A 25,322-nucleotide genomic window follows, 5' to 3' on the forward strand; every position below is an offset into this window, starting at 1 on the left:
GACACCCCAAAACAGCCCAGTGGGCAGCAGGGCTTGGAAGAGCCCCAAATCTGCCCCAGATCCGGGTGAGCCCACACAGAAAGGAGATGGAGCTGGATCAGAGGCACCACGTGCTGGAAAACCCACCCCAAGGCTGGCATGGGATGGCATGGGGAGGCTCAGCTGTGCCAGCCCTGCTTGGCAGAGGGGAGCTGGGGTAAAGCCAGAGATGGAATGACACTGCTCCAAGCTCCACAAAGGGGAGCTGGGCCCCTGAGAGCAGGCAGGGAATCCTTCAGTCGCTGCTGGGCTCCTGCACCAGCTGTGCAGGCCATGAGGGGAGGCACGAGCGCTGATTTAGGAGCCAGAGGATGCATCTCCACGGATGGGAGTCTGTCCAGAGGTAATCTATGTGTAAGGTAATTTCCAAAGGCAGCAGGACTCGATGCAGCCCTTAATAGGACAATCTCATGTGATAAATTACCAGCCCCAACTAATCTGCATGTTAAATTTCTTGTATGAGAAATAAATATCCTCAATTCACCAGAGAAGCGCTTTCCCTTCCGAGGATTTCATTAAAGGCATCAAGCTGCCTGATTTGCATGTTGTGATTCCTCATCCCAGCAGCTCCAGAGAGCCCAGCAGGGAGGGACCCTGGAGGCACAGCCAGGGCTGGGCCGGGGCACCCAGCTGAGTGCGGGGGCACCCGGGCTGCTGGCACAGAGTGGGCACCAGAGGGGGTCCCTGGGGGGCACCCAGAGCAGGGATCCCATGGGGAATGGCCTTGTGCACCCCATGGCAGTGACAGGGAATGGAGGGAGGGGAGGGCAGGTGATCCCTGATCCCATCCCACACACCAGGAACATTCTTGGGATCACAGATCCATGGGCACACAGAGCCAGGCTGATCCTGAGCCCCCCACAACCCCAGAGATGATGGTTACACACACAGACACACAGACAGACACACAGACACACACAGGACCAGGCTGATCCCTGAGGCCTCAGGATGCTCCCAGTGGAGGATGGCTCTACACACACACTCACAAAGAGAGCCAGGCTGATCCCTGAATCCTTGAGCCCCCCACAGTCTCCAGGGATGCTCCAAGGGAAGGATGGCTCCACATACACAGAGCCAGGTGATTCCTGATCCCCCCACAACCCCAAAGATGCTCCCAGGGCAGGAAGCCTCCACATACACAAAGCCAGGTGGTTCCTGAGCTCCCTACAGCCCCAGGGATGCTTCTAGGGGATGGCACACAGAACCAGGCTGATCCTGAGCCCCCCAAAGCCCCAGGGATGCTCCTAAGGGAGGAAGGCTCCACACACACAGAGCCAGGCTGATCCTGAGCTCCCCACAGCCCCAGGATGCTCCCAGGGGAGGATGGCTCCACACACACAGAGCCAGGCTGATCCTGAGACCCCAGGGATATTCCCAAGGGAAGATGGCTCCACACACACACACACACAGAGCCAGGCTGCTGCTCAGTCCCTCGGGGCTCTCTCCTGCTCCATCCCCCAGCATCCTCCTGAGGGAAGCAGCTCTGCATGCTCCTGGACCCAAGCTGGGATGCTCCATCCGCAGGGATGCTCCGAGGGATGAGGCCGTGGTCACTCCTAGAGCCAGGCTGGTGCCCAATCCCCCAGGGCTGGCTCCACAAGCACACAGCCCCGGGCTGCTCCCCAGGCCGTCTGGGATCCCTCATGGCACTGAATCCCCCGGGATGCTCCTCGGGGAGGTTGGCTGGGGATGCTCAGAGAGCCAAGCGCTCCCCGGGGATGCTCCCGAGGGATCAGCTCCAGGCACAGGCACTGGCACAGACATTGGCACCGCCGCTGCCCTGCCCGGGGCACGGACAGACCCGGCCCGGTGCCCACCTGGCCCCCGGTGAGCGCCGAGAGCCGCTCCGGTGGCAGCGGAACCGCTGCGGGAAGGAAAGGGCGGTCGCCATGGAAACGCTGCCAAACTGGGAGAGCGGCTCCTTCCCTGGAAACGCGGCCACCCTGAGCTCCCCCGACCACCGTGGGCACCAAGCAGGGTGGCTCCGGGGGGACAGGGGGACAGCCAGACCCTGCCCACAGCCCCCCAAATGGGAAATACACGAGTGGCACTGCAGCCAGAGGGATGCCCTGCTCAGGAGAGGGGCTGGGGAGCAGCAGTGAGGATGATGAGGGTGGAATGCTTGGAGACTCAGCGCTGGTTGAGAACCGCGAGGTGAAGCCACCAAGCCTGGCTGGGACTCATGAGTGATGCCACCAAGCCCAGCCAGCCCCCACAGCACACTGTCCCCTCCAAAGCCTTCCTCAGGGCACAGCCAGACTCTGGGAATGTCCTCCTGTCCCTGGACTGACGGACACACGGCAGCACCGAGCTGGGAGGGACTGGTGCACCCCAAACCCAGAGCCATCCCCAGCCCCACACGGCCAAGAGCATCCCTGAGCCTCCCTGGCCATCAGCAGCAGTCCTCCCCTCTCCAAGGATTTCTCTGTTTCTAAACTCGTTAACTTTTAATTACAACCTTCCCACTGCCTGAGCGGGCTGGCTCCACGCCACCGACAGCTCTATTAAAATTCAATTTCTGCCCATCATAACTAATTTTGGTCCTTCTCCTCCTCACCAGCAGCCTCCAGTGCCAGGCACGACAGCCAAGCCCTCGTCCCCACTCTCCAAATCCCCACGGAGCCGCGGGCAGAGCCAAGGGATGCTGGCAGGAGCCAGGGGAGCCCAGCAGGGATTTGGGATTTGCTCGGTGCCTTCTCTGCTCCGTTGGCTGAGCTGGGTTTGTTTGGGTTTTGGGTTTTCCCCACGTGTTTGTTTGCTTGGGTTCTCACTTCCTGCCTTAATCCTTTCTGCCTGAGCGCTGGAGCTGTGGGGTCCAGGGGAGGGGAGGCACCTTGGAGCAGGGATGTGGGGTGCAGGGATTCAGGGATACAGGGATACAGGGATGGAGGGATGCAGAGATGTGAGGATTTGGGGATGCAGGGATACAGGGATTCAGAAATGCAGGGATGCAGGAATGCATGGATTCAGGGATGCAGGGATGGAGGGATGCAGGGATTTGGGGATGAAGGAATGCAGAAAGGCAGGGATTCAAGGATTCAAGGATCCAGGGATGCAAGTATGCAGGGATGGAGGGATGCAGGAATGTGGGGATGTGGGAATGCAGGGATGCATGGACTCAAGGATGCAGGGATGCAGGAATTTGGGGATGCAGAGATGTGGGGATACAGGGACTCAGAAATGCAGGGCTGGAGGGATGCAGGGATGCAGGAATGGAGGGATGCATGAATACAGGGATGCAGGGACACAGGTATGCAGGAATGCATGAATGCAGGCATGTGGAGCTGCCTGGCACCCCAGAGCACAGACACCACTGCTGGGCCCTTCCCTACTGAAGGGTCAACTGAGGCACAGATCAAACCCAGGAGAAGCTCAGGAAAAGGAGGCAGAACGTGTGGTGTTACATTTTAACATCACATACCGTTTAAATAAAATGTGACACCACAAGAATGCCCACTCTGGGTTTGGAGGTGATCCCCAGGCACCCCAACTCATTCCCAGGGCAGAGCAGGTCCTGACTCCTTTTCTCCTGCCTGGGGAAGAGCTGCATCCCCAACAGGGAACTGAGGGGCTCAACAGGTCCCTGCACCTCCACACCAGGACAAGGGACAAGGGCATCCCTCAGGCAGGGACTCAGGGCGCTGCAGAGCTGCAGCAGCACGCTCAGGAGGGGACAGTCCCCGGGGAGGGCCCAGGCTGCAGGATCCCAGCAGGGCACTGCCATCCCCAGCCACGCTCGGCGCCTTCCCGGCATCCCGGAGCAGCCCCAGCGTTGCTACAGCAACACGAAGCCTCTGGATTCGATGCTGGGAAGGGGGAACGGCTTGTCTCAGCCTGAATTATTGATTAAAACAGAGAGGATGACACACACACTCACAGGAGACGGCCAGAGGTGCCCGCCTTGATTTAAAGGCCGTCTCCAAGGGGCTGGAGCCGCTCCGTGCCAGGAGCAGTTGGCACAGGGGGCTGGAGCTGGGCACTCTCCCACAGGGAGCCCCGGGGGCTGTGATGCACAGCCCGGTGTTGAGGTGTTAATCTGCTTGTGCAAACACTTCCTCCCCGCTGCTGACCTGCTTAAAGTCCCGTTTGCTCTGCAAACAGAGCCTCAGCTCCGGGGCTGCCAAGAGCAGCCTCTGTGCCACCTCCCAGGATGGCAGCCCTGGCACTGGCACCTGCCAGGGAGCAGCATGACAGGCAGGATTTGCCACGGATGCTCAGGAACGCTCAGAATCCAGAGTCACTGAGGCCAGAAAACACCTGCAAGGTCATCGTGTCCCAGCTGTGCCCCATCCCCACCTTGTCCCCAGCCCAGAGCTGAGTGCCAGCTCCATTTCCCCTCCAGGGATGGGCACTCCAAACCTGCCTGGGCAGCCCTGCTGAGGCCTGGCCGCCCTCTCCAGACTCACCTGTACTCCAGGGAGAACTTGGTGAGCTCCTGGCTGTTGTGCAGCCACTTGAACTCCAGGGGCCAGCTGCCCTCGGCCATGCAGGTGAGCACCAGCCTGTTCCCCTCCAGGTGCACCTGGCTCCGCACCGGCTCCGTCTTGAAATACGGGGACACATCGTCTGTGGGGAGAGAGGGACAGGGATCAGGGCCCCACATCCCCATGGAGCACCCTGCACTGCTGCCCCTGGCAGAACAAAATGATTTGAGGTCCTTTCCAGCCTAAAACATTCCGCAATTCCTTTGGCATCACCCCGCTGCCCCCTCCCCGCCCCAGCCCCTTTCCCTGTCCCTCGTCCCCCCCTGAGCCATTCCAGCAGCCCATCCTCAAGGGCTCAGCCCGCTGCAGGTTTATCTGAGCTGTGCTTTGCTTTATTCCCAGCTCCCTTTGTAGCATCTCGGAGCTTTTAACTCGGGGGGCGAAGGGGCGGAGGGGCTGCGAGCCGAGCGAGGCGCAGCCACTTACTCCTCTCCTGTTTTATTTGCTAAGTAAAACTATAAATCGAACCACATAGCTCCATTTTCTGCTTAACAAATGGAAGCCCTTTTACTTCAAAGGCACATTCATATTCCCCAGCAGCTTTCAAGTGCACGTTCAATCACAGCTCTGGGTTTTTTCTTTGGGGTAGGGCTCTGCTTTCTTGTCTGCTCAAGCTGAATTGCTGCCGTGGATCCCTGGGAGCGGCACCAAGGCAGTGCCCAGCACCCTGGGGGTGTGACAGGAGTTTGTGGGAGCCAGAGCTGCACTGGGGGGTCCCTCTGACCCAGGGGATTTGCACCATCCTGCCTGGCAAAGGGCAGGGCACTGGGTGCTGGGTGCCAGGCGGGTCATTGGGAAGGGAAGGAGCAGCTCGTGGCTCCTTAATTCAATCTTCCTCTCTGACCTTCCAGCACCAGCTGGAAGGGGCAGCTCTCACTCCTCCTGGTGTCCCTGCCTTGGATCCAGGATGGATTCAGACATTGGGGCATCAGGGAAGGGCAGCCCAGCACATCCTGGGTGGCACAGGGGCAGAGGGGTTTGGCACCACTGCTGTGAGCCCAACCCATGGCCATGCTGTTCCCTGGCATGGTGAGCTCAGGGCAGGCCTGCCACCCTCAGGGTGCCCAGGACTGGGGACAGAGATGCCACAGATATCACAGGAACACCCCAGAGTAAGATCTGTGCCACCTGTGCACGCCACATGTCCCCACACCACAGCAGGGCTTGACCTGCAAGGCCGGAGCATCGCCCACGCCACCCCTTTGGAGACTTTGGGATTATGGCAGTGCCCAGATGGGGACGTGGCACAGCCAGATGGCAGCTCTGGGTCCAAACGTCCTCCTGCATGGAACCAGTCAATGAACCATGTGCCAAGCTGGCATCCACTGGGCACCACACAGCTGCAGGGAGCATCCAAGCATGGCACAAGGGGCTGGAAACCCAGGGAATGGTGATTCCCTCAGGGAATGCTGATCCCCCAGGGAATTCTGGTCCTCAGGAAATGCTAATCACCAGGGAATGCTGATTCCCTCAGGACCACCAGGCTGTGCTGGAATTCTGATCCCTCAGGACCACCAGGCTGTGCTGGCAGTGCCCAGCTGAGTGTTCCAAGGGCACAACGGGACTGAGACTTGGCATGCCCAGGGTACCCCCTGCACCCAGCACCTGGGACACACCTGGGAGGTGTCCTGGAGGTGCTTGGGAAGCGCTTGGGAAGCATTTGGGGAGCGTTTGGGGAGCGTTTGGGATCAGGGTGCCGCCGCTTCACCTTCCCCTGGGCCCGCCTGCCGCTCGCATCCATCCTAATTTGATTTTAAGCAGCTAAGGCTCATCACGCTTTGAAGCGCCCGAGCCATCTGTTCTGCATTAAGGGGTGAAAAACGGCGCAGAGGAGGAGAGGCGGCTCCTAATTCCACACGGGTGGGATGAGATGGGATCGTTCCGGGCTGATCCGCCCGCCAAGGGCACGGGCCAGCCCCCGCCGTGCCCCCAGGAACGCAAACCCAGCCTAAGAGTGAGGGTAGGGGTCCTGTGGGTCCCCTGTGAGGGGTGAACGTGGCACTGAACTCGATGGGATCCTCCTCATCCTTCTCATCCTCTTGGGAGCCCAACCCAGTGCCAGAGGTGGCTGGAGGAGAGCAGGGATGCAGGGAGAGAAGGTGGCTCCTTAATTCCAGGTCTCCAGAGAGGCCTCCAGGGACAAGACCAGGTGTTCCTGGTGTTCCTGGTGTCCCTGTTGTCCCCAGGGGGTGCCCACACCAATTCTTGGACAGGAGAAGAGCAGGGATCCCCAATGTTGAGCAGCGCTGTCCCCCTCATCACCAGCCCCAGAGCCTCAGTTTCCCTCTCCAGCTGCACCTGCCATCCCAGCTCTGCTCCCTGGGGACACCAGCACCCCTGGCAGGCCCTGGCACCACCAAATCCGGGCTCATGGAGCTCTCATGGTGCCACCATGGACGGGAGATGCCATTCCCCCTACCCTGGGGAAGGGTTGGCAGTGGATGACAGCCACGTCCCCCCCACAAACGAAGGGTCATTACTGCTCATTCTGCCTCTCCCCCATCTGTTGTGACTGTTTACACTCCGCTTGCTAATTAGAGGCTAATTAGTTGGTGCAGAAATTCATCACTTTCCAAACACAGGCGGCAGCGAGGGGCGGCTCCAGCAACATCTGCACATCTGCCGGCGGGCACGGGGACACTGAACGGCTCCTGTGCCACCCCTGCCACCCCTGCCATGCCAGCAGTGTCCCCTCCACAGGGAACGGTGCCACCAAACCCCTGTGTGCCCATCCTGCCCTCGGGGTTGGGCTGGCAGCAGGGAGGGGGGACAGGGACAGGGACAGGGCCATTCCCGGGCCATTCTCCCCCTCCCCTGCCGATGACAATTTAATGCCAGCCCCTGGCACGGCACTAATCCCGCCTAATGGGATCGCAGCCCTGGCCCCCGCGCTTTAGTTACATCAGGGCCGGGGGCTTTGGGGCCGGGATGTAGGGCAGGGCTCCCTAAGAGCCGTAATGGATCCTAATTCCCGGCCCTAATGGGCCAGCCGGGCACTAAGCTCCCCTCTGTCCGCCTCCAAATCCCTCCTGATGGGAAGGCCAGGGAGGGTTAAGCCGGGAGGGATGCCGAGGGGGGCTCTGGGGATGGGGATGCAGCCCCCTCCTGTTCCCGACCCTCTCAGGGGCAGGGTGGGGATGGGGGCAGCAGATCCGATCCCTCAGGCCACCCCCGAGGCTTGTGGGACAGCCGGGTCCCCTCCTGCCTGGTGCCACCACCCAGGGGACAGCACTGTCCCCATGTCTGTGTCAGTCCCCCTTGGGGTGACATCCAGTCCCACCACTGCAAGGGGACCCACTCGGTCCTGCTGATCACCACAATTCGGGAATCCCAATGGGGCTGATGCCCACCAGGACCTGGGGGATGTCCTGGACCCAACCTACCCTCACCTGCGGGCTCCAGGTACCCAGCCAACCCCAGGGACCAGCACCTGCCTCAGTGAAAACAGCTCCATCCTCTTCCTCCTTCCCAACAACCCTTCTTTGGTCCCACCTGGATGCAGCCCTGGAAGTGCCACTGCAGTGCCCACACCCTGCCTGGAGCACAGAGAGGGGACAGAGGCATGGCCCTGCTGCCCCCACGGCTTCCCAGGGCTCCCCCATCCTTCCTGGGGCATCACCACCCAAAAATGAGGATGCCAGCCTGGAAATGAGGATGCCAACTCAGTAAAGAAGGTGCCAGGAGTGGTGGCACTGCCACCAAGCAGCTCCCACCACAGCTTCCCCAGCACAGGGAGATGGAGCTTTCCTGGGCATCACCACCCAAAAAGGAGGATGCCAGCCTGGAAACAAAGATGCCAGCCCAGTAAAGAAGGTGCCAACCCCTCCAGGAGCTGTGGCACAGCCACCTGGCACTGCCACCAAGCAGCTCCCACCATGCCCCCCCACAGCACAGGGAGATAGAACTTCCCAGGACACCACTACCCAAAAAGGAGGATGCCAGCCTGGAAATGAGGATGCCAACTCAGTAAAGAAGGTGCCAGGAGTGGTGGCACTGCCACCAAGCAGTTCCCACCACAGCTCCCCCCCCCCAGCACGGGGAGATGGAGCTAAATCTCCTCGGCATCAGGCTCTCGCTGGCTCCGCAGCACGAAGAGATTAAAAAACAATAAAGAGAAAGCGAAACCCTCCGCTATAATTACCAGCCTTTAGCCGCCAGCGGAGGCAGGAGGGAGGGAGGCAAGGAGAAAAGGGGGGGAAAAAGAAACAGAGGAGAAGAAGAAATCCACTAAAATTTTAATAGGAACCACTGCATTTAATTTAACGACACATTTTTTCAATTACCAGAATAATTGTTTTACTCATAAAACGAGTTTCAATAAGAGGGTAATTTTCCTTTGTTTTTATTATTCATTTGTGGAACATATTCTCCACACGGGTCCTCGGCGCCAACACAGCTGGGGGGGCTGAGGAGGGGGGAGCATCACCCAGAGCCCCCAAAAACAGCACCCATGGGGACCAGAGTGTCCCCAGGCACCCCGGGGGGGTCACAGCCTCAGGTGGCACAAGGAGAGGTGGGCCCAAGGGATCCTTCATGGCCATCCCAGGGGTGACAGGGACATGGTGGCCCTGGGGACAGGTGAATCCCTGCCCACACAGCCACCCCTTGGATGTTCCTCCTTGGGGAACATCACCCACAGCCCCCAAAAACAGCACCCATGGGGACCAGAGTGTCCCCAGGCACCCCGGGGGGGGGTCACAGCCTCAGGTGGCACCAGGGGATCCTTCATGGCCATCCCAGGGGTGACAGGGACGTGGTGGCCCTGGGGACAGGTGAATCCCTGCTCACACAGCCACCCCATGGCTGCATCCCATTCCCGGCTTGTCAGGTACCAGGTGAGCTGGGGAAGCATCAATTTGTCAGGGGGTGCTGGTAAAGCCACCAGGGGGATTTGATGGCCCTCGCGTCCCCAAGGGCACAGACCCACCATCACACCTGGCCATGACCCCCGTGGTGCCCCTGGTGACACCTCCCGGGGTCCCTGGTGGTGGTGGCAGTGCAGGGGGGGTTGGAGGCTCTCTCCAGCGCTGCCAGAGCCATTAGTATTCCTGAGACACAGCTCCAGCCCCTTCATAAAAAGCAAACACGGAATTGAAATGCCGAGCGCCGCCGGCACCTGGGGAGCCACGGAGCGCGACGGTGCTGCCAGAGGGGACCGAGGGGACTGAGTGGCTGGGGGAGTCAAGGATGGAGCCAGGAATGAGTCAGCGAGGTTTGGGAACCTTGGCTGGGCCCTGCTCGCCCTGCTCCCAACACCTGGGCAGGGGCAGAGCAGCCTGAGCCACACCCAACAGGGCAGGAGGGCTCCATCGTCCTCATCCCTGCTCCATCCTCCTCATCCCAGCTCCATCCTCCTCATCCCTGCTCTATCATCCTCATCCCAGCTCCACCGTCCTCATCCCAGCTCCATCCTGCTCCATCCTCCTCCTCATCCCAGCACCACCACAGCCAAAACCACAGAGTCACCCCATGCCAGAGTGGTTTGGGTTGGGGAAGTGCTCAGAATCCGTCCAGCGCCACCCCTGCCATGGCTGGGACACCTCCCACCATCCCCTGTCCAGCCTGGCCTTGGGCATTTCCAGGGATCCAGCGGCAGCCACAGCTGCTCTGGGCACCCTCACAATAAATAATTTCTCCCAAGAGATCCCTCCCAGCGTTGTCCCTCGGTGCTGAGCCCGGCAGAGCCACAAGGACACCCAGCTGTCCCTTGCTGTCCCCTCAGGCTGGGATGGAGCAGTGCCAAAGGCACCTGGTACAGTCCCACCCATCCCATCCCACCCATCCCACCCATCCCATCCCACCCATCCCACCCATCCCATCCCACCCATCCCATCCCATCCCACCCATCCCATCCCATCCCATCCCATCCCATCCCATCCCATCCCATCCCATCCCATCCCACCCATCCCATCCCATCCCATCCCATCCCATCCCACCCATCCCATCCCATCCCCAGGGCCCAGCCCGGCTGCCCCACACACCCCCACCCACGGCGTGTCTTTTGATGTGCCTTTTTTTGCCCTTTTCACTAAGAAAAAGACTTATAATTGCAGATGTGACCATTAATCCTCCCAACTTACTTTGTTCCCTTCCTTCCCCGCTCTCCCCTCCCTCCCTTTCTCCCCCCACTGAGACCAAGAGCTTTAAAACTCTCCTTCTGGCTATTAATTAAAAGCAACCTCTCCACTGCCGTGAGTGTACTTGCCATAAATTAATAGCAGCCTTCTTAATCAAATCTTATCTCCTCTCGGAGCGCGGGGCCGGGTGGGTATCCCAGCCTGCCCAGCCATGAAATGCAATTCCCGATGCTCCAGTGGCCTCAGCTCCATCCCCTCCTCCGTGGCTCGGGTACCGGGGCGGGCCCGGAGCCCCCACCTGGGCCGGGAGGAGGAGAGGGGGCCCGGCCACCGTGCGCGGAGGTGGCTCCCGGAGGACACGCTCCATTTCTCAGCCATTTACCGCGTTTATCCGCAGCCCCTGCGGACGCAGCTCGGCTTCCTGAATTATTTACGAGGGGGTTCGGTGCTGCCGAGGCGGCGGCACAGCCGGGCTGGGGGGTTCTGCTGCCGGAGATGGGGGTGGGAGGCGGTGGGGACACGGCGCGGATTTTGGGGGGTCAGTTCCTGGGTTGGTGAGCTCAGTGTGCTCCGATTCCCACAGAACATCGGAGAGCATCATGGTCCCATTCCCCCATCCCTGTCCCACCAGGTTTTCCTTCTCCCCACCCCATCCCCAGCCCTTCCTTTGAGGTGCTGATTCCTCAACCCCACAGAATTCCCAGAGCAGGACCTGGACATGGTGTCCTGCAGCTTCTGGGGCTGCTGCTCCAGTCCTCTCCTTTGCTGTGTGGAAAACAGTGCTGGAGATGATTTTCCTTCTGATCTCCCACTAAAAGGAGCTAACGGGGCTTTCAGGAGGCTCACAATATTCTGGTTCCCACAGAATATTGGAGAATATCATGTTTCCATTCCCCCATCCCTGTCCCACCAGGTTTTCCTTCTCCCCACCCCATCCCCAGCCCTTCCTCTGAGGTGCTGATTCCTCAACCCCACAGAATCCCCAGAGAATTCCCAAAGAGCAGGGACAGAGGGGACCTGGACATGGTGTCCTGCACTTCTGGGGCTGCTTTCCAGCCTTCTCCTTTGCCGTGTGGAAAACAGAGCTGTCCCTGGCTCAGGTCACAGCTCCTGCCCAGTTGGAGAGGGGCAGCTCCTCTCCATCCAGCCCTGTGTGCACTTGTGCAGCTGCTTGGGCACCTCCTGACACAAGAAAAAGGAACTTTGGATCACAGGGAGCTCTGGGGATGTGGGGACACCCATAAGGTGCCCGTGACCCCAGAAGGGCTGGCAGAGGAGGGAGCTGGAGCTGGGCTCACCAGCCCAAAGAGGAGCTGGGCTGAGCCCAGAGCTCCAGCCCTGCTGGGCCGCTCCCTGCGCTCCCTCGGAGGGGATTTGGGGTTCCCTACATGCCCTGAGCTGATTGCAGAGGTGTGGTAACGGGATTAAGGGGAGGCTGAGCAAAGGCAGACCTGGAGGAGCTGCTCAGCAGAGCTCCCGCCCGTGTGACACGGCAGGATTTGCAGAGCTGCAGCTTAAACTGATTTCCTTCCCCTAAGCCTCTGGGAAGGTGAAGCTGCCAGAGGGACGTGGGCTCTGCCCCCTCCTCACCCCACAGAAACCCCAAAGGGCCCCAGTATGGGCTGGCAGAGGGGTCATGTCCCCATGGTGACATCCCACTGCCACTCATGTCCTCACTCAGGCACTGGGGTCACATCCCCATGTTGGTCACCACAGCCACCCCTGTTTGTGACACTGGGTCACATCCCCACCTTGGTCACCACAGCCACCCCTGCTCGTGGCACTGGGTCACATCCCACAGCCTGTGGCACTGGCACTGAGACCTCCAGGTGACCCCTCAGTGCCTGGGGGAGCAGCACAGTGACCACAGTGACCCCAAACCCCTACAGGGCCTCTCAGTGCCCAGCAGCCACCCCTGGTAACAATCCCTGTTGGCAGCAGACACTGCCCGGGGCTCTTGGTGACATCCCTGTGGGTGACATCCCTGTGGGTGACAGCCCTGTGGGTGACAGCCCTGTGGCTAATCCAAGCTGACCACTGCAGGGCACGGCCAGGGAGGCCACGGCCTCAGCACCCCCTCCCTGGCAGCAGCCAGTGCTCCCCAGATCTTGCACATATTCCTGTCCTGGGGTACAGGTGACACTGGTGGGGACCACCAGCCCTGCACGGGGATGCAGAGCAGCCCCTGAGCGATGCCCCCCAGTTCTGTCCCCTCCTCCTGCTGTCCCCAACATGGCACTGGTGTCACCCACGGGCTGCAGGTGTCACACCTCATCCATCTCTGCTGCAGATCTGTCCTGGCATTCCTGTTCCCAGGGTGGGGGTGATTCCTGGAGCTGGCAGCGCTCAGGGAAAGCCCAGGCAGAGACCACGAGCCCAGCCAAGGTGGCCCTGGCAAGTGGAACATGGCCAGATCTGTCCTGGCACTGCCAGCAAGAGCCACCCGCACTCAGTGGCGCTGAATGCCCACCCAGACCATGGCAGACCCCGGGATGGATGGAGGGAGGATGGATGGATGGATGGATGGATGGATGGATGGATGGATGGATGGATGGATGGATGGAATCCATGGATGGATGGATGGATGGATGGATGGATGGATGGATGATGGATGGATGGATGGATGGATGGATGGATGGATGGATGGATGGATGGACGGATGATGGATGGATGGATGGATGGATGGATGGATGGATGGATGGATGGATAAATGGATGGATAAATGGATGGATAAATGGATGGATGTCCTCTCCCTCCCTGCATCCCACCAGGCCACTGGGACACCCCGACCACGCTGCCATCTCCCCTTCCTCCTCCCACATCTGTCTCCAGGCCCACACTTATTTATTTATTTGTTAATTAACTGCTGTTTCCACAACAAACGCTCCGGCTTCTCCCAGCCTCCAACAGCCCTGGGGCTGGATTGTTAACTAGGATTTTAATTTGTTAATTAAAAGCAGGATGGCTCCATAACAAGCTCCTCTTCCACAGCCGGGGCTCTGGCAGACTTAGGGGGCCATTGGCAGCCTCACCATGCCCAGGTGAGCCCCTCCAGGGATGGGGGACGTGGGGAGGGGGCAGCCCAGCTCCCCAAGGAACAGGGGGGCTGCAAAAAGGCTCAGGATCTCCTGGTGCTGGAGATGAATTCCCTTCCCCTGCAGTCTCATTCTGGCAATCCCTTCCCCAACAGCTCAGCAGCTCCCAGCCCGTGTCCTCGGCCATCAGGGTCCCAAAGCTGGTGACATCAGAGGTCCCAAAGCTGGTGACAAACCCTCCTCTGCCCCCTGCAGCAGAGCCAGGGCCGTGCCAGCATCATCCCCTAAGGGTTCCACAGCCCGGGACAGCCCCCCTGTGGCACTGAGGACACAGCCAGGTGACAACGTGGGTAAGGTAAGGCTCAAACTGCTCCCAGAGCCAAGGGGGAAACATCAGCCCTGGCCGGGAAACAGGGATTGATTCACCCCAGGGCTGGGAACAGAGCGGGGCTGTGTGCTGCCCATCCCTGCCGCTGGAAAAACCAACATTTCCCTCCCGGGAAACCCCAAACAGTCACACACACACAGACACACACAAACACACACACAAACACACACACGGCCGCCTTGTGCCTGCCCAGCCCCGAGCCCGGGGGGCACAAGGGGAGCTTTGTGCTCCAATCCCAACCCTGGCCCCAGGGCACCGAGCTCCAAACCAAACACGTGGGGCTGCCAGGAGCTGGAAGGGACAAGGGACAGGAGCCACCCCCAGCCCAGGGGGACAAGGGACAGGAGCTCACCCAGACCTGAGGACACCCCCAGGGCTGCCCTGCTGCGGGTGGCACGGACAGACATTGTCCTGCCGAGCCTGTCCCCATGCAGGACACAGCCCCATCCCCAGCTGGGGATGTTGAACGAGGCTCCGGACAAAACTCCTTCCCCAGCAAACTCCTTGGGACGGCAGAAACGCTCCGCGATTACGCAGCTCCGCCGTATCTGGGTCACCGCTGTGAGTCACGGACACCCGGAGAGTGACTCAACGCTATTAGAGGGGCCGGATCCTGCGGCTGATCCTGCCGGGAGGGGCTCCAGAGCACGGAGGAAGGGAAGGATGGACGGACATCACCTCCGGACTCCCCCAGCAGGCAGCGGCCGGACGGGTCCGGGGAAGGAGAGGGGTTAAAATGCATCCCCCGTGCTGCCCTTCAGCCCTTCCCAGCCGAGTCTGGAGCTTCCCCACATGGATTTGGCAGGAACAGCTCCACACCCAGCTGCCAAACGAGGCGGAGGTCCCAAAAGCCCGGATCCTGTCCCCGGTGTCACCCACCCCAGGGAGTGACACACAAGCCGGGTTTGGCCACATGGAACAGGCTGAGCGCATCCTCGAGGAATTCCTGGAAGGACGGACAGACACCACAGCCCTGAGGGCTGGGAAAGCAAAGCCACCACAGGCCAGCCCTGCCTGCCAAAGCAGCACCTGAGATGTCCCTCCTGTCGTGTCCCACCCCAGCCCCGCAGGATGCTCAGCAGACAGACGGACAGACAGACACACAGCAGCCGCTTCCCAGCCTGGCCCCGAGAATCCCAACGAGGCCCAACCCAAAAAAACGGCGGGGGAAGAAAAACAGAGGAGGGAAACCACAAGAAAAGCCCCGCTCAGCCCTTCCCGGGGCACTGACGCAATGGAGTCCCTTTTTTCCATCCCTTTTCCAGCCCCAAGGGATGGAGAAGGCTCTGCCAGCTCCCCCTGCCCGTGCCAGGTGGGATGAAGGCTCTGAGGCCGGACTCCTCCTCCCTACGGCACGGCCAGCAGGCCCGGGCACACTCCCATTTACTGGGAAGTTGCCCAGCCACCCTTTTTCCTAAGTATTAATTAGTCCTTGCATTGCTCACTCGGAACAGAAATAGCTGCAGCATGACGGCGAGCATGAGTTTTCCTTGGAAAAGCTTATTTTATTCCAAAGCTTTCCCTCCCCAGCCAGCCCTGTTGGCGGGGTGGGGGAAGGACAGACAGCCTGGCATCCCTCCCCACGGACAGCCCTGAATTTCCAGCGCAGCACAGCAAACTCCGGTCGTGGCATTTATTCACACACTTGTGGCTCTCGCAGCCAGAGGGGCTTTTCCAGCCCGAGCCAGCGATTCCAGCCTGACGTGAAGCTTATGGGGAGAAGCCAAGCGAGCGAGACTCCCCCGGGGAAGGGCTCCGGCAGCTCCGTGCCCCGCTCCCCGCACGCCTCTCGCTTCCACCGCCAGGAAAACCGGGACAAGGAGATGAAGGCGCCCATCCTCTACCTCGCCGGGTGCCGAGCGCTTCCAGGTGCTCCCGACGGCGGCAGAGCTCGGAGTGAACCCTCCCACCGTAATGAGTTGATTTTATTAGTTTGCGAGCGCATCGAGAACTCATTATCAGGATAAACATCAGCTCACTCCAGCGAGCACGGCAGCGCCGCAGCTGCGGCCGCGCCCCGGGACAGCCCGCGGGGTCCCGGTACCGACCGGGGCGGACGAGACAGAGGTGCCCACCCTGCCAAAGCCCTCCGCGCCCTCGGTTCGCTTCTCCCTGGCACTGCGGGGCGCCGGGTGCCCGCTGGGGTGGGACAGCTCTGAGCTCCGGCCACCCCAACAGCTCCTCTGGGAGATGCTCGATGCTGGAGCGGCTCTGGAAGCACCGGGATCCTGTGCTGGAGCTCGGGAGGGTCGGAAGGTGCCCCCGGGCACAGCCAGGGCAGGGCTGTGGTGGGACACAGCGGGGCACAGCGGGAGCATTGTCCGGCTCGGCGGGACGCGCTCGCTCGCTGTGGCAGCAGCAGCTAATCCCATTTCATCCCCCGGCACGGCCATCAGCTGTTTTTCAGGCATGCAGGGAGGCGGGGTGCTGAAAGCAGAGCTATTGTGTCCTCCGGTCCCAGCCCCCTCCATCCGTCCATCCATCCATCCATCCATCCATCCATCCATCCATCCATCCGTCCGTCCATCCATCCGTCCATCCATCCGTCCATCCATCCATCCATCCATCCATCCATCCATCCATCCATCCATCCATCCCCATGTGGGCCCAGCTGGCATCGTGCCCCCGTCCTGCTCCATGCCCAGCCAGCCCTTCACGCTCTGCCAGATCCGTGCAGGACCCATCACCGAGCTCTGAGCCCGACCCTTGATAAACCAAGACAGGGAGGAAGAGGAGGATGAGGAGGGGAAGCACCGAGTGTCCCACCCTGCAGAGACCCACGGGCTCACCCTCAGTTCCTCCCTGCAGGCGGACACGGGCTCCTGGAAGGAGCACAAATGTCCCCACAAACCCCCGGCACTGCCCAGGTTCCAATCCAAGAGCTGGGACGTGCTGGGGGTGGCCCTACAGGATGGGGACACGGGACAGGTGCCCCAGGCCATCCTGGGAAGAACTCCGTCCCTGCAGCCAGGAGCAGGGAGCACAGCATCCCCAGCCTCACTCTCACCCTGGAGAAATGGGAATTGGGACAAAGGGATCCAAATCCAGCATTTCTCTTCACCAAGGTGAAGGAGTCTCACCCCTGGGGCTCCGCACCTCACGGCCACCCCTGACAGCAAAATCCTGTCACGTTACATGTCCCTGTGTCACACAAGGCACAAGGGACACTGCTCCAAGCTACAGCAGGACCCTGCCAGGCCCCCAGCCCCTCCCAGCTTTGTGCACCCCAGTGCCCCAGAGAAACCCTCCAGGGCCCACAGAAGGATCCCCATCCATCCCTCTCCCTGCCCCGGCAGGGGCACGGGGCTGGGAGGGCTCAAGGTTACAGCCGAGGGCTGGCAGGCTGTGGGCTCACCCAGCAGTGCAGAAAGCAATTAGCTACCAGGGCTAAAATTAGCTCAGCGGCTTCTTCTGCTAATGGCCAAAGTCATCGAGGCTTCCCTGCACCCGGGGCTTCCTCATGGACAGGCAGGGAGGGAGGGACGGGAGCCACAGGAGCAGCTCACGTGTGCCAGCGTGCCCTTCCTGCTGTCCCCAGTGCCACCAGGCAGCAGGACAGCAGCCAGCCCCATTGTCCCCACCACCACCCCTGCCCCGTGCCTCAGTTTCCCTGCACCGCCCAGGCTTCAGGGAAGCTCCTGGAATGTCAGGGTGGGCGCTGGGGACAACGAGGGCTGGCAGGGAGGGAGGGAGGGACAGTGGCTGCAGCACAGGGGAGCCCAGCATTCCTGGGATGGCCCCCGTGCCATGCCCGTGGCCAGCCGGGATGCCCAGCTGCTGGCACGCAGCAGCAGCTGCTCCTGGGGCCTTCAGAGTCATGGGATGGCTTGGGCAGGGCTGAAAGCTCCTCTTGTCCCACCCCTGCCATGGGCAGGGACCCCTTGAGGTTCCTCCATGCCCTGTCCAACCCCATCTCTGTCCCCTTGCCCAGCCCGTGGTGGTGACGCTGATCCACACGGGGAGGTGACACCCCAGAGCATCCCCAGTGTTCTGCTCAAACCAGAGCCCCCAACCCCAAATCTCCGTTCCTGGGGGCCCCATCGGAGCAGAGAGACAAAGGGGGCCGGGGAGGACCAGCTGCAGCCCGGGAATGTCCCCTGCCCTCGGCCCCCGCTCCCAGGGATCAGGTTTCCCAGTTCCCAGGCAACCCGAGCCCGGCATGGCTGTCCAGGCAGGCATTCCTGCACCCCCGGGGCTGGGGGGGCTGGGGGCGACGCGAGGGTGGGGCGGGGGCCGCCAAGGGGGCACGGCCTGCCCGGGGCACAGGCAGGTGCTGGGAGTGGGGCTGGGGAGAGGGGCTGCAAGGTGAGGCAGGGCACAGCCCCAAAACTGGGAAATGTACCCTCAAAACTGGGAAATGCAACCTCAAAGCTGGGAAATGCATCCCCAAAGCTGAGAATTGCAACCCCAAAACTGGGAAATGCTCCCCCAAAGCTGGGAAATGCAACCCCAAGAACTGGTCCCCAAATGCATGGAGGGTGCTGAGGGCAGTGTCCACGCCAGTGGCATCACCAGCATGCCCAGGGTGTGAGGGATGCCAAGGGGGCAGGAGGGATGCCAAGGGGGATGTGTGAGGGATGCCAAGGGGGTGTCAGGGATGCCAAGGGAGTGTGAGGGATGCCAAGGGGGATGTGTGAGGGATGCCAAGCATGGCCAGCACAGCAGGGAGCTGCTCCAGCACATTCCTGCCTGCTGGCCAGGCAGTGATAGGAACACATCCCCAGGCTGCATCCACCCCCGTGGATGGGGGAACCCCAACTCAAAGCAGCAGCCGTGGGGCTGAGGGTGGTCCCTGGCATCACCACCACACCTGAATGGTCCTGGCACCATGGCCTTTCCAGCAGCTCCATGCCATGCTCCACTGCTGACACAGACACAGAAGCTCCCAGGACACCCCAATGCCCCAGTGCCCCTCACCCTGAGCCATCCCAGCTCTCCAGGGCTCCTGGATCCCCTTGGCTGCTCTGGACGCCCAAGGCCCAGTGCCAGGAGGCGCCACCAGCCCTGGCACAGCCGCGGGCACGGCGGGGGCTCAGCTCTCCCTTCGTTAGCACAATCACATCACCACTGACAGCAGCAGATTTCTGCCCGCCCGTTTCTCACCCAGCCACACGCCAGCCACTCGTTAACGAGCTCGGGGCAATAACGAGGGCTCAGAGGGGAGGGCACCCTCCACCACCCACCCACCCAGCACCCAGCGGGTTCTGCTCCCACATGGCGCTGCCCCACGGGGCCGTTTCACCCCAAGCACTGCAACCAGCACACCCCAAACCAGTTTGTGTAGGGCCTACAGTGATGAGAGCATGGCTGGAGCTCATCGCCAGGCACAGGCACAGGCTGGGGACAAGGACACGGCCGGCGGAGTGGCAGAGGCAGGGTCACCCCTCTTGCAGCCTCCCTCCTGGCGGTTTAATTATCGGCGCTTTCCCAGGTGCTCCAGCAGCCAAGGATCCGCCTGCTCGCTCCTTGCCGCTCTCCTGGAGCTCCTGCTGAGCGGAAATGCCACCGCAGCGCTGTCCCCGTCACCGAGGGACGAGCAGCACTTGACGCTGTCACTCACCCGGGGCAGGAGCTGCTCAGCCACTGCCGGCCCTCCCTGCCCACCAGCGGAGGTAGGAACGAGCTCCCATTTCCATGCCAGCTCTCATCCTGCCTGTTCTGCTCCTCAGCTGGCACCCCAAAGCTTTGGGGACAGCGCAGTGACAGCACAGTGACACAGCCTGCCCGGGACAGGAGCGTATCCCCCCTCCCTCACGGTGATCAGGTCATCAAAATTTCATCATCGCCGTGCCCAGGCACTAATGGCTTCTCAAGCAGCATCAAATTTTAATCTCCCTTCCCTTCCTCTCCCCTAAAAGCCACTCTGCTTCCCGAGAGCCGGTGCCTTGCGCGAACGTGGCAGTGCTGGCAGGGACAGCAGAGCCAGGGCCATCCCCTCCTGCCCTGATGCCACGGGCACAGAGGAACCAGCAGCAGTTCCTCTGTGAATATCAGTATTACATCCCCAGGAAGGGCAGGGGCCCGTCCTTGCCCCCCTCCTGCCCAGCCCCACAGGGCACCGTGCGTGCAGACGTGCCCAGGCTCCACGCACGGGGACAGAAGATGCTGGAACTCCCCTGCTGCCACCTCTAATAAGCCTCTTTGGTGGAAGCTGCCCATGGCAGGCCCCTGCCCCAAATCCCGTCTGGAACCTTAAGCTGCCCAAATCCCTCCTGGGACTGGTCACAGCCTCCTCAATCCCATTAGAGGTGCTGTGCCCACACGGGGGGTCCCGGGCTGTGCCCCCAGCACTGCCTGTGGGGAAACTGCATCTCACAAAGAGTGAGCAGCAAAGGGCTGGGGACCCCCAGGCTCCCCCCAGCTGTTGGGGATCCCTTCATTGCCCTGTTCATCAGCCCCAGGGGTGATGGTGGCGTGCCCCCAGGCCTGGCACGGCCCCCAGGCCCAGCACAGGTCGCACTGCGACAGCTCCAGCCCGGGCAGCGCTGCCGGCTGAGCCTTCCCCCAGCTCCGCATTGGGCTCCGGGTAATTAGCGCCAGGCCCCTAATCAATAAGTTATTTTTTGCCACGGGTAATTAATAATTACACAGCGCAGAAAGGCCGTAATTAAACTTCCATCCCGTCTCTCACGGGCACCAAGGGGCCTGTTTAAAGCAAGCACAGGTATGGAAGTGCCTCACCCCGTGCCCGGGCAGCCCCTGTGCCCCGGCCGGGGAGCTCTCGCTCCGTCGCCTCCTCCTTCCCTCCCCGATTGATCCCGTTTTCCTTGGCTGCCAGAATCGATAGCCCTGGCACAAAGCTCTGCTGCCCCTCACTGCCCCACCGCAGAGGGACAACCCAGAGCCTGGAGGATCCCGCGCCAGGCTGTTCCCAGCTCCATGCCAGGGAGAGTGCCAGCACCCCACGGGCACGGCCGCTGGGAGGTGACCCTGCTGGCGTGTCCCCAGTGCCACCCGCGGCAGGGCACGTGCCAGGCTTTGGGAATGATCCCTCCAGCACGCCCAGCTCGCTGGTGGCCGCTGCCACGCCGGGCACAATGTCACAGCGCCCGCGAGGACGTGACACGCGCCGCAGAGAGCCAGAGCCGCAAAGCTCGGCGCCTGCACCAGGAGAGCGGAGAGAAACCCCTTCCCCACCTCTCCAGAGCACATCTCCCACCCCACAGCCCCTCGGATAAACGGGAGGAGGTTGGGTGACCCCAGGAGCCCGTCCCGAGGGCAGGCAACAAACGGATCGCAGGGGACTCGGCAGCCGGAGCCGCCAGGCAGGAGAAGAGAAACTCGGCAAGGGAGTGAATCAATCAAAGAGACCTTCAGAGCTCCCCACACAGGGCCTGCCCGGATAATATACTGCCGCTTTAGATGTTATGTTCTGAACTTAATTACTGAGAAATTATAGCAGCGCTGGGGGAGGCTCAGGGGGAGCGGGAGCACGGCAGCGCTCAGGGACTCCTGGCTCCACTTGCTGCCACAAACAAGGGCAAGAAATGTCGTGGGTGAGGACCCCCGGCGCTGCGCTCAGCCGTGCCCCCCCATTTCCCGTCTGGATCTGCTCAGCCCAGGCGCAGGGACGGAGGCAGCCACGCCGCAGCCCTGCCAGCCGGGATTCTCCTCTCTGGGCCCGCAGGAAAGGGGAGCGCAGGGTCCCCCCGGTCCCTCTGAACCCCAGCTGCACCCCGAAGGGCCACAAACTGATTTTATATCCCTGTGGGCTAGCGGAGCAGCTGAAAGCAGGCTGTGTTGTGCCCGGGCCCCAAAGGAGAGCAGCGGAGAGGGGCTCACCCTGCCCTGCAGCCCCCAGGGGTTGTTGGGGTGCAGTGGGAGCCCCAGGCACCCACAGGGGCTCTGGGGTGCAGATCCCCCCAACCCCCTGGCACTTCATACCAGCGGCTGGAAGTCACCAGGACCAACACCAGGGCATGAGCGGCTCCCTGGGAATGCCCCTGACTCGCCCCCCGGGGTTTGTGCTACATCGGGGGTACCCTTGGGGCGGGGTGAGGGGGTCTGGGCGATGCTCACCCCTCGGGGTTGTTCACTCTCCCGAAGGTGATCCGGCACAGACTGTATCTCATGCTCAGAGCAACACGTTCCCCCCATCCCCAGCCTGAGGGCAGTTGTGGGAAGGGGGAGGCAGAGCAGAGCCATGCTGCTCGTCCCCCTGAGCCACCACGGTCACCGCGCTGCACCCGGCACCGGCGGGCCCCGAGTGCTGGTTCCGGGGAGGTTTGCGAATATCACGGATGCCGCTCTTCCCCCGGTAGGAGCTCCGGAGCCGCCTCGCTCCCATCCCCCGGCTGGCGCACCGATCTCCCAGCCCAGGCTGGCAATAGGCTCGGTTGAGAGGTGCAGCGCGGGGTCCCCCCGTCTCCCGCCGCCCCCCGCATCCCCTTACCTTGGGCGCCGGCTCCCGGGGGGCCGGGCAGGGCGAGCACGGCGAAGCAGAGCAGCCCCCAGCTCCGGAGCCGGGCCATGGCTCTGCCGAGACAAGCTGGGGGGGCTGCGGGGGGAGAACTTCCCCGACTTTATAATCCGGGCGGCTCCGGCGCAGGGATCCCCGCAGCAGCGCTGCTCAGGGGGAGGCGAAGGCGCCGGGGCGAAGGGCTCCTCGTGGGGCTGGGGGCGGTCCGCAGGCAGCTCCCCACCATCGGCGGCTTCCCCAGGGACGTGCGGAGCCGGGACCACCAAATCCGGAGCGGAGCCGGCAGCCGAGCCCCTCCCCGAGCGCTGCGCCCCGCGTCAGGGAAGAGGACGGGAAGCGCAGGGCGCCGCGCCCCCGGCCCCTCCTGCCCGCCCGGGCTCCATGGGGGCCGGCTCCCCAACGCTCCGGGGCCGAGCGAAAAGTTTGGGGGCGGGGGGCGGCCCCTCCCCAGCGCTCAGCTCTTGCCGAGGGACATCCCCTCCTAGGCGGCTCCGGGCGGCAGAGAGAGGATCCGTCCCCGGCGGGCAGCGGGGGAAAGTGCGGCGGCGGCGGGCGGCGGCGCGGGGTCCCGCTCGGAGCCGCCGGCGGCGCGCGGGGGGCGGGCTGGCGGCGCCGCGCCGATCCCTCTCGGCGCTCCGGCCGCTGCTGCTGCTCCTCCTGCGCTGTGCGGCGGCGGAGTGAGCGGCGGCGGCGGGGCTCGGCGGAGCCGGGGGCAGCCCGAGCCGGGGAGGCGGGGAGACGGCGCGGCCCCGAGCGCTACCCAGCGGCCGCGGAGGGAGCGGGCGCGTCCCCACCGGCCGCCCCTGGTTCGTGAGGAGCGGGCGGGTCCCCCCCCCCCTCGCTCTCCCAGTGCCCCCGCTGTGGAAACAGCGGCTTCTGTCTGCAGCTCCCACCCTAACCCGCCCCTCGCTGCCCCAGTCCCTCCGACAGCGCTGTGAGCATCAGCACTCGACCCCTGAGGAGGAGACACAGCACATCCCTCAGGTAGCTCTAAGGCAGAACTCAATGACACAGGATTACCAAAGCAAACGTTTTAAGGTTCTCAAAAACAAACCCCAAAAAAGCCAACAAAACCTTTAACCCCAGAGATGACCCAGCAGCACCTCCCTGACAACACACCACCTCGTCAGGCCTGATCCTGCAATTCCTCAAGCCCAGAGCTCCCAACAGGATCACACATCCTTCAAAGATGTCTGTGCTTTCTGCTAGCACAGTGCCTTGCATTAGGTGGGGGAAAGCAGCTCAGTCACGGCTGCTACCGAGCATTAACACCCAAGGACCTGCACCATCTGCACAGGAGGAAATATCCATCCGGAATTCTGGATCAGCCTCCTGAGCACACACACGGCCCCTCTGAGCCAAGGGACCTGCGAGGATCAGGGTGAAACGAAAGCATGAGCAGATTAGCCTGGAGGCAGCCCCGGCAGCGCCGGGTCATACCAGGGCAGGGACGGAGGGAGCACTCTCCCACAGGCACCGACAGAACTGCGTGTGCTGTCCCCGGTGTGCATTTCCCCTGCAATGGAACCCTCACGTGGAAATCCTGCTCAGCCCTTGGGGGGGACAACGCCTGCGAGCACGTTGCGTATTTGGAGAGCTACTGCCAAATTTCCCATCGACCTCTCGAAGAGAGACTGAACAATAACCCAGCTCTTGCCCACCCCGGCATTAATCAGCTCCGTGGCTGGCATTCTCAGCCGAGATGACGGGATCAATGTGCTGTGGGAGGCAGCAATCCTGGCTCACCCCTCAGGGAGGTGTTTCCCGATGCTGGAGGGAGCACAGGGAGAGGCTGCCCTGCCAGGGCTGAGCTCAGCCCCCATCGGGGGCTCAGCCCCGTTCCCCAGGCACCTCCACACGCTGCAGCCACAATAACACCCAGCACGCTCCCAGGCCCCTGCAGGATCGGGGCTTTGTTCCATGAAGAACAGGAATTCCTGTCTCCAGGGCCATAAATCCGGCTCTGACCCTGGTGCCAGCGCTGATTTATGGTTATTACCATTCATCTTGCTGAGCTGTGAGTGGTTTATTACCCGCTTGCACAGGTACCTGGTTCCCCACGGTCACCCAGCCTGATTGAGTCTGGATCTCACATCAGCGCCCCACCAGAGCACATCCCTGCCTCCCTGTCCTGCTCTGTGCCAGCTCTCCTCTGCCCAAAGCCCTCCGAGCAGGAGCAAGTTCCAGCAGGCAGCACCACACCTGTGCCTGTCTCCAGGAGCGTGTGGAGGAGCCTGGAGCTGCTGGCACATCCCAGGGATCACAGAGGGCAGGGCTGGCCCCGCATTGCCACCCACCCGTGTCCCTCAGGATGATGCCCAGGTGATATTTGGGTGTCCTCCCCGTGCTGCTGGGTCACCCCTGCCCCACACAGGGCGTTCCTCCATCTCCCATGAGTTTTGTCCCCCTCCTCCCCCAGCATTTCAGAGAATCCCATCTTAACCTACAATTTGGGGCAGCACCGCTCGTAATTACACCAGGAATCGTGACAGCACATCCCCACAGACCACCGTGAGCCGCATCACATCACTCCTGCCTCTCCAAGGCTCCTCTGAAGGGGTTTTTGAGCTCCTCCATCACCGCTGGGCCCTGCCCGGGGGTCTCCAGCCCGCACCGGCAGCTCTGCAGCCCCGAGCTGCGGTCGGAGCCCGGCCAAGGCGGGGCCGGTCCCGGGGCCGCGGGCAGCAGGAGCCCGCCCGGGGCTATTTGCGGATGCGAACGCTGTTATTTTGCCTCCTGCTTGAAGAGGGCGCATCAAAGTCAAAACCCAAAATACGGCGCTGGGCTTGAATTAAAAAAACTCTTGTCTGAAACCAAGGCAAGTTCCAAAAAAAGATCAAGGCTTTGTCTGAAATGGGAAAAGTCTTTGCCGGGCTGTCA

The 25,322-nt window shown here is 62.0% G+C and overlaps 1 protein-coding gene across 1 annotated transcript in view; it reads right to left on the reverse strand.

Annotated features, from left to right (window-relative positions):
* SDK2 (sidekick cell adhesion molecule 2) overlaps positions 1-23,170 on the reverse strand; it is a 49,999-nt gene extending 26,829 nt beyond the window's left edge. Inside the window, exons 1-2 of the mRNA XM_074555331.1 lie at positions 22,416-23,170; positions 4,446-4,605 (exon numbers count right to left, since the gene is read on the reverse strand). Of these exons, the coding sequence (XP_074411432.1) occupies positions 4,446-4,605; positions 22,416-22,494 (239 nt within the window). The 5' untranslated portion in view covers positions 22,495-23,170. The remainder of the gene's footprint in view (positions 1-4,445; positions 4,606-22,415) is intronic.
* Between the last annotated feature and the right edge of the window lie 2,152 nt (positions 23,171-25,322).

Source organism: Zonotrichia albicollis, chromosome 19 (genome assembly GCF_047830755.1).
Source record: "Zonotrichia albicollis isolate bZonAlb1 chromosome 19, bZonAlb1.hap1, whole genome shotgun sequence".
Classification (NCBI taxonomy): domain Eukaryota; kingdom Metazoa; phylum Chordata; class Aves; order Passeriformes; family Passerellidae; genus Zonotrichia; species Zonotrichia albicollis.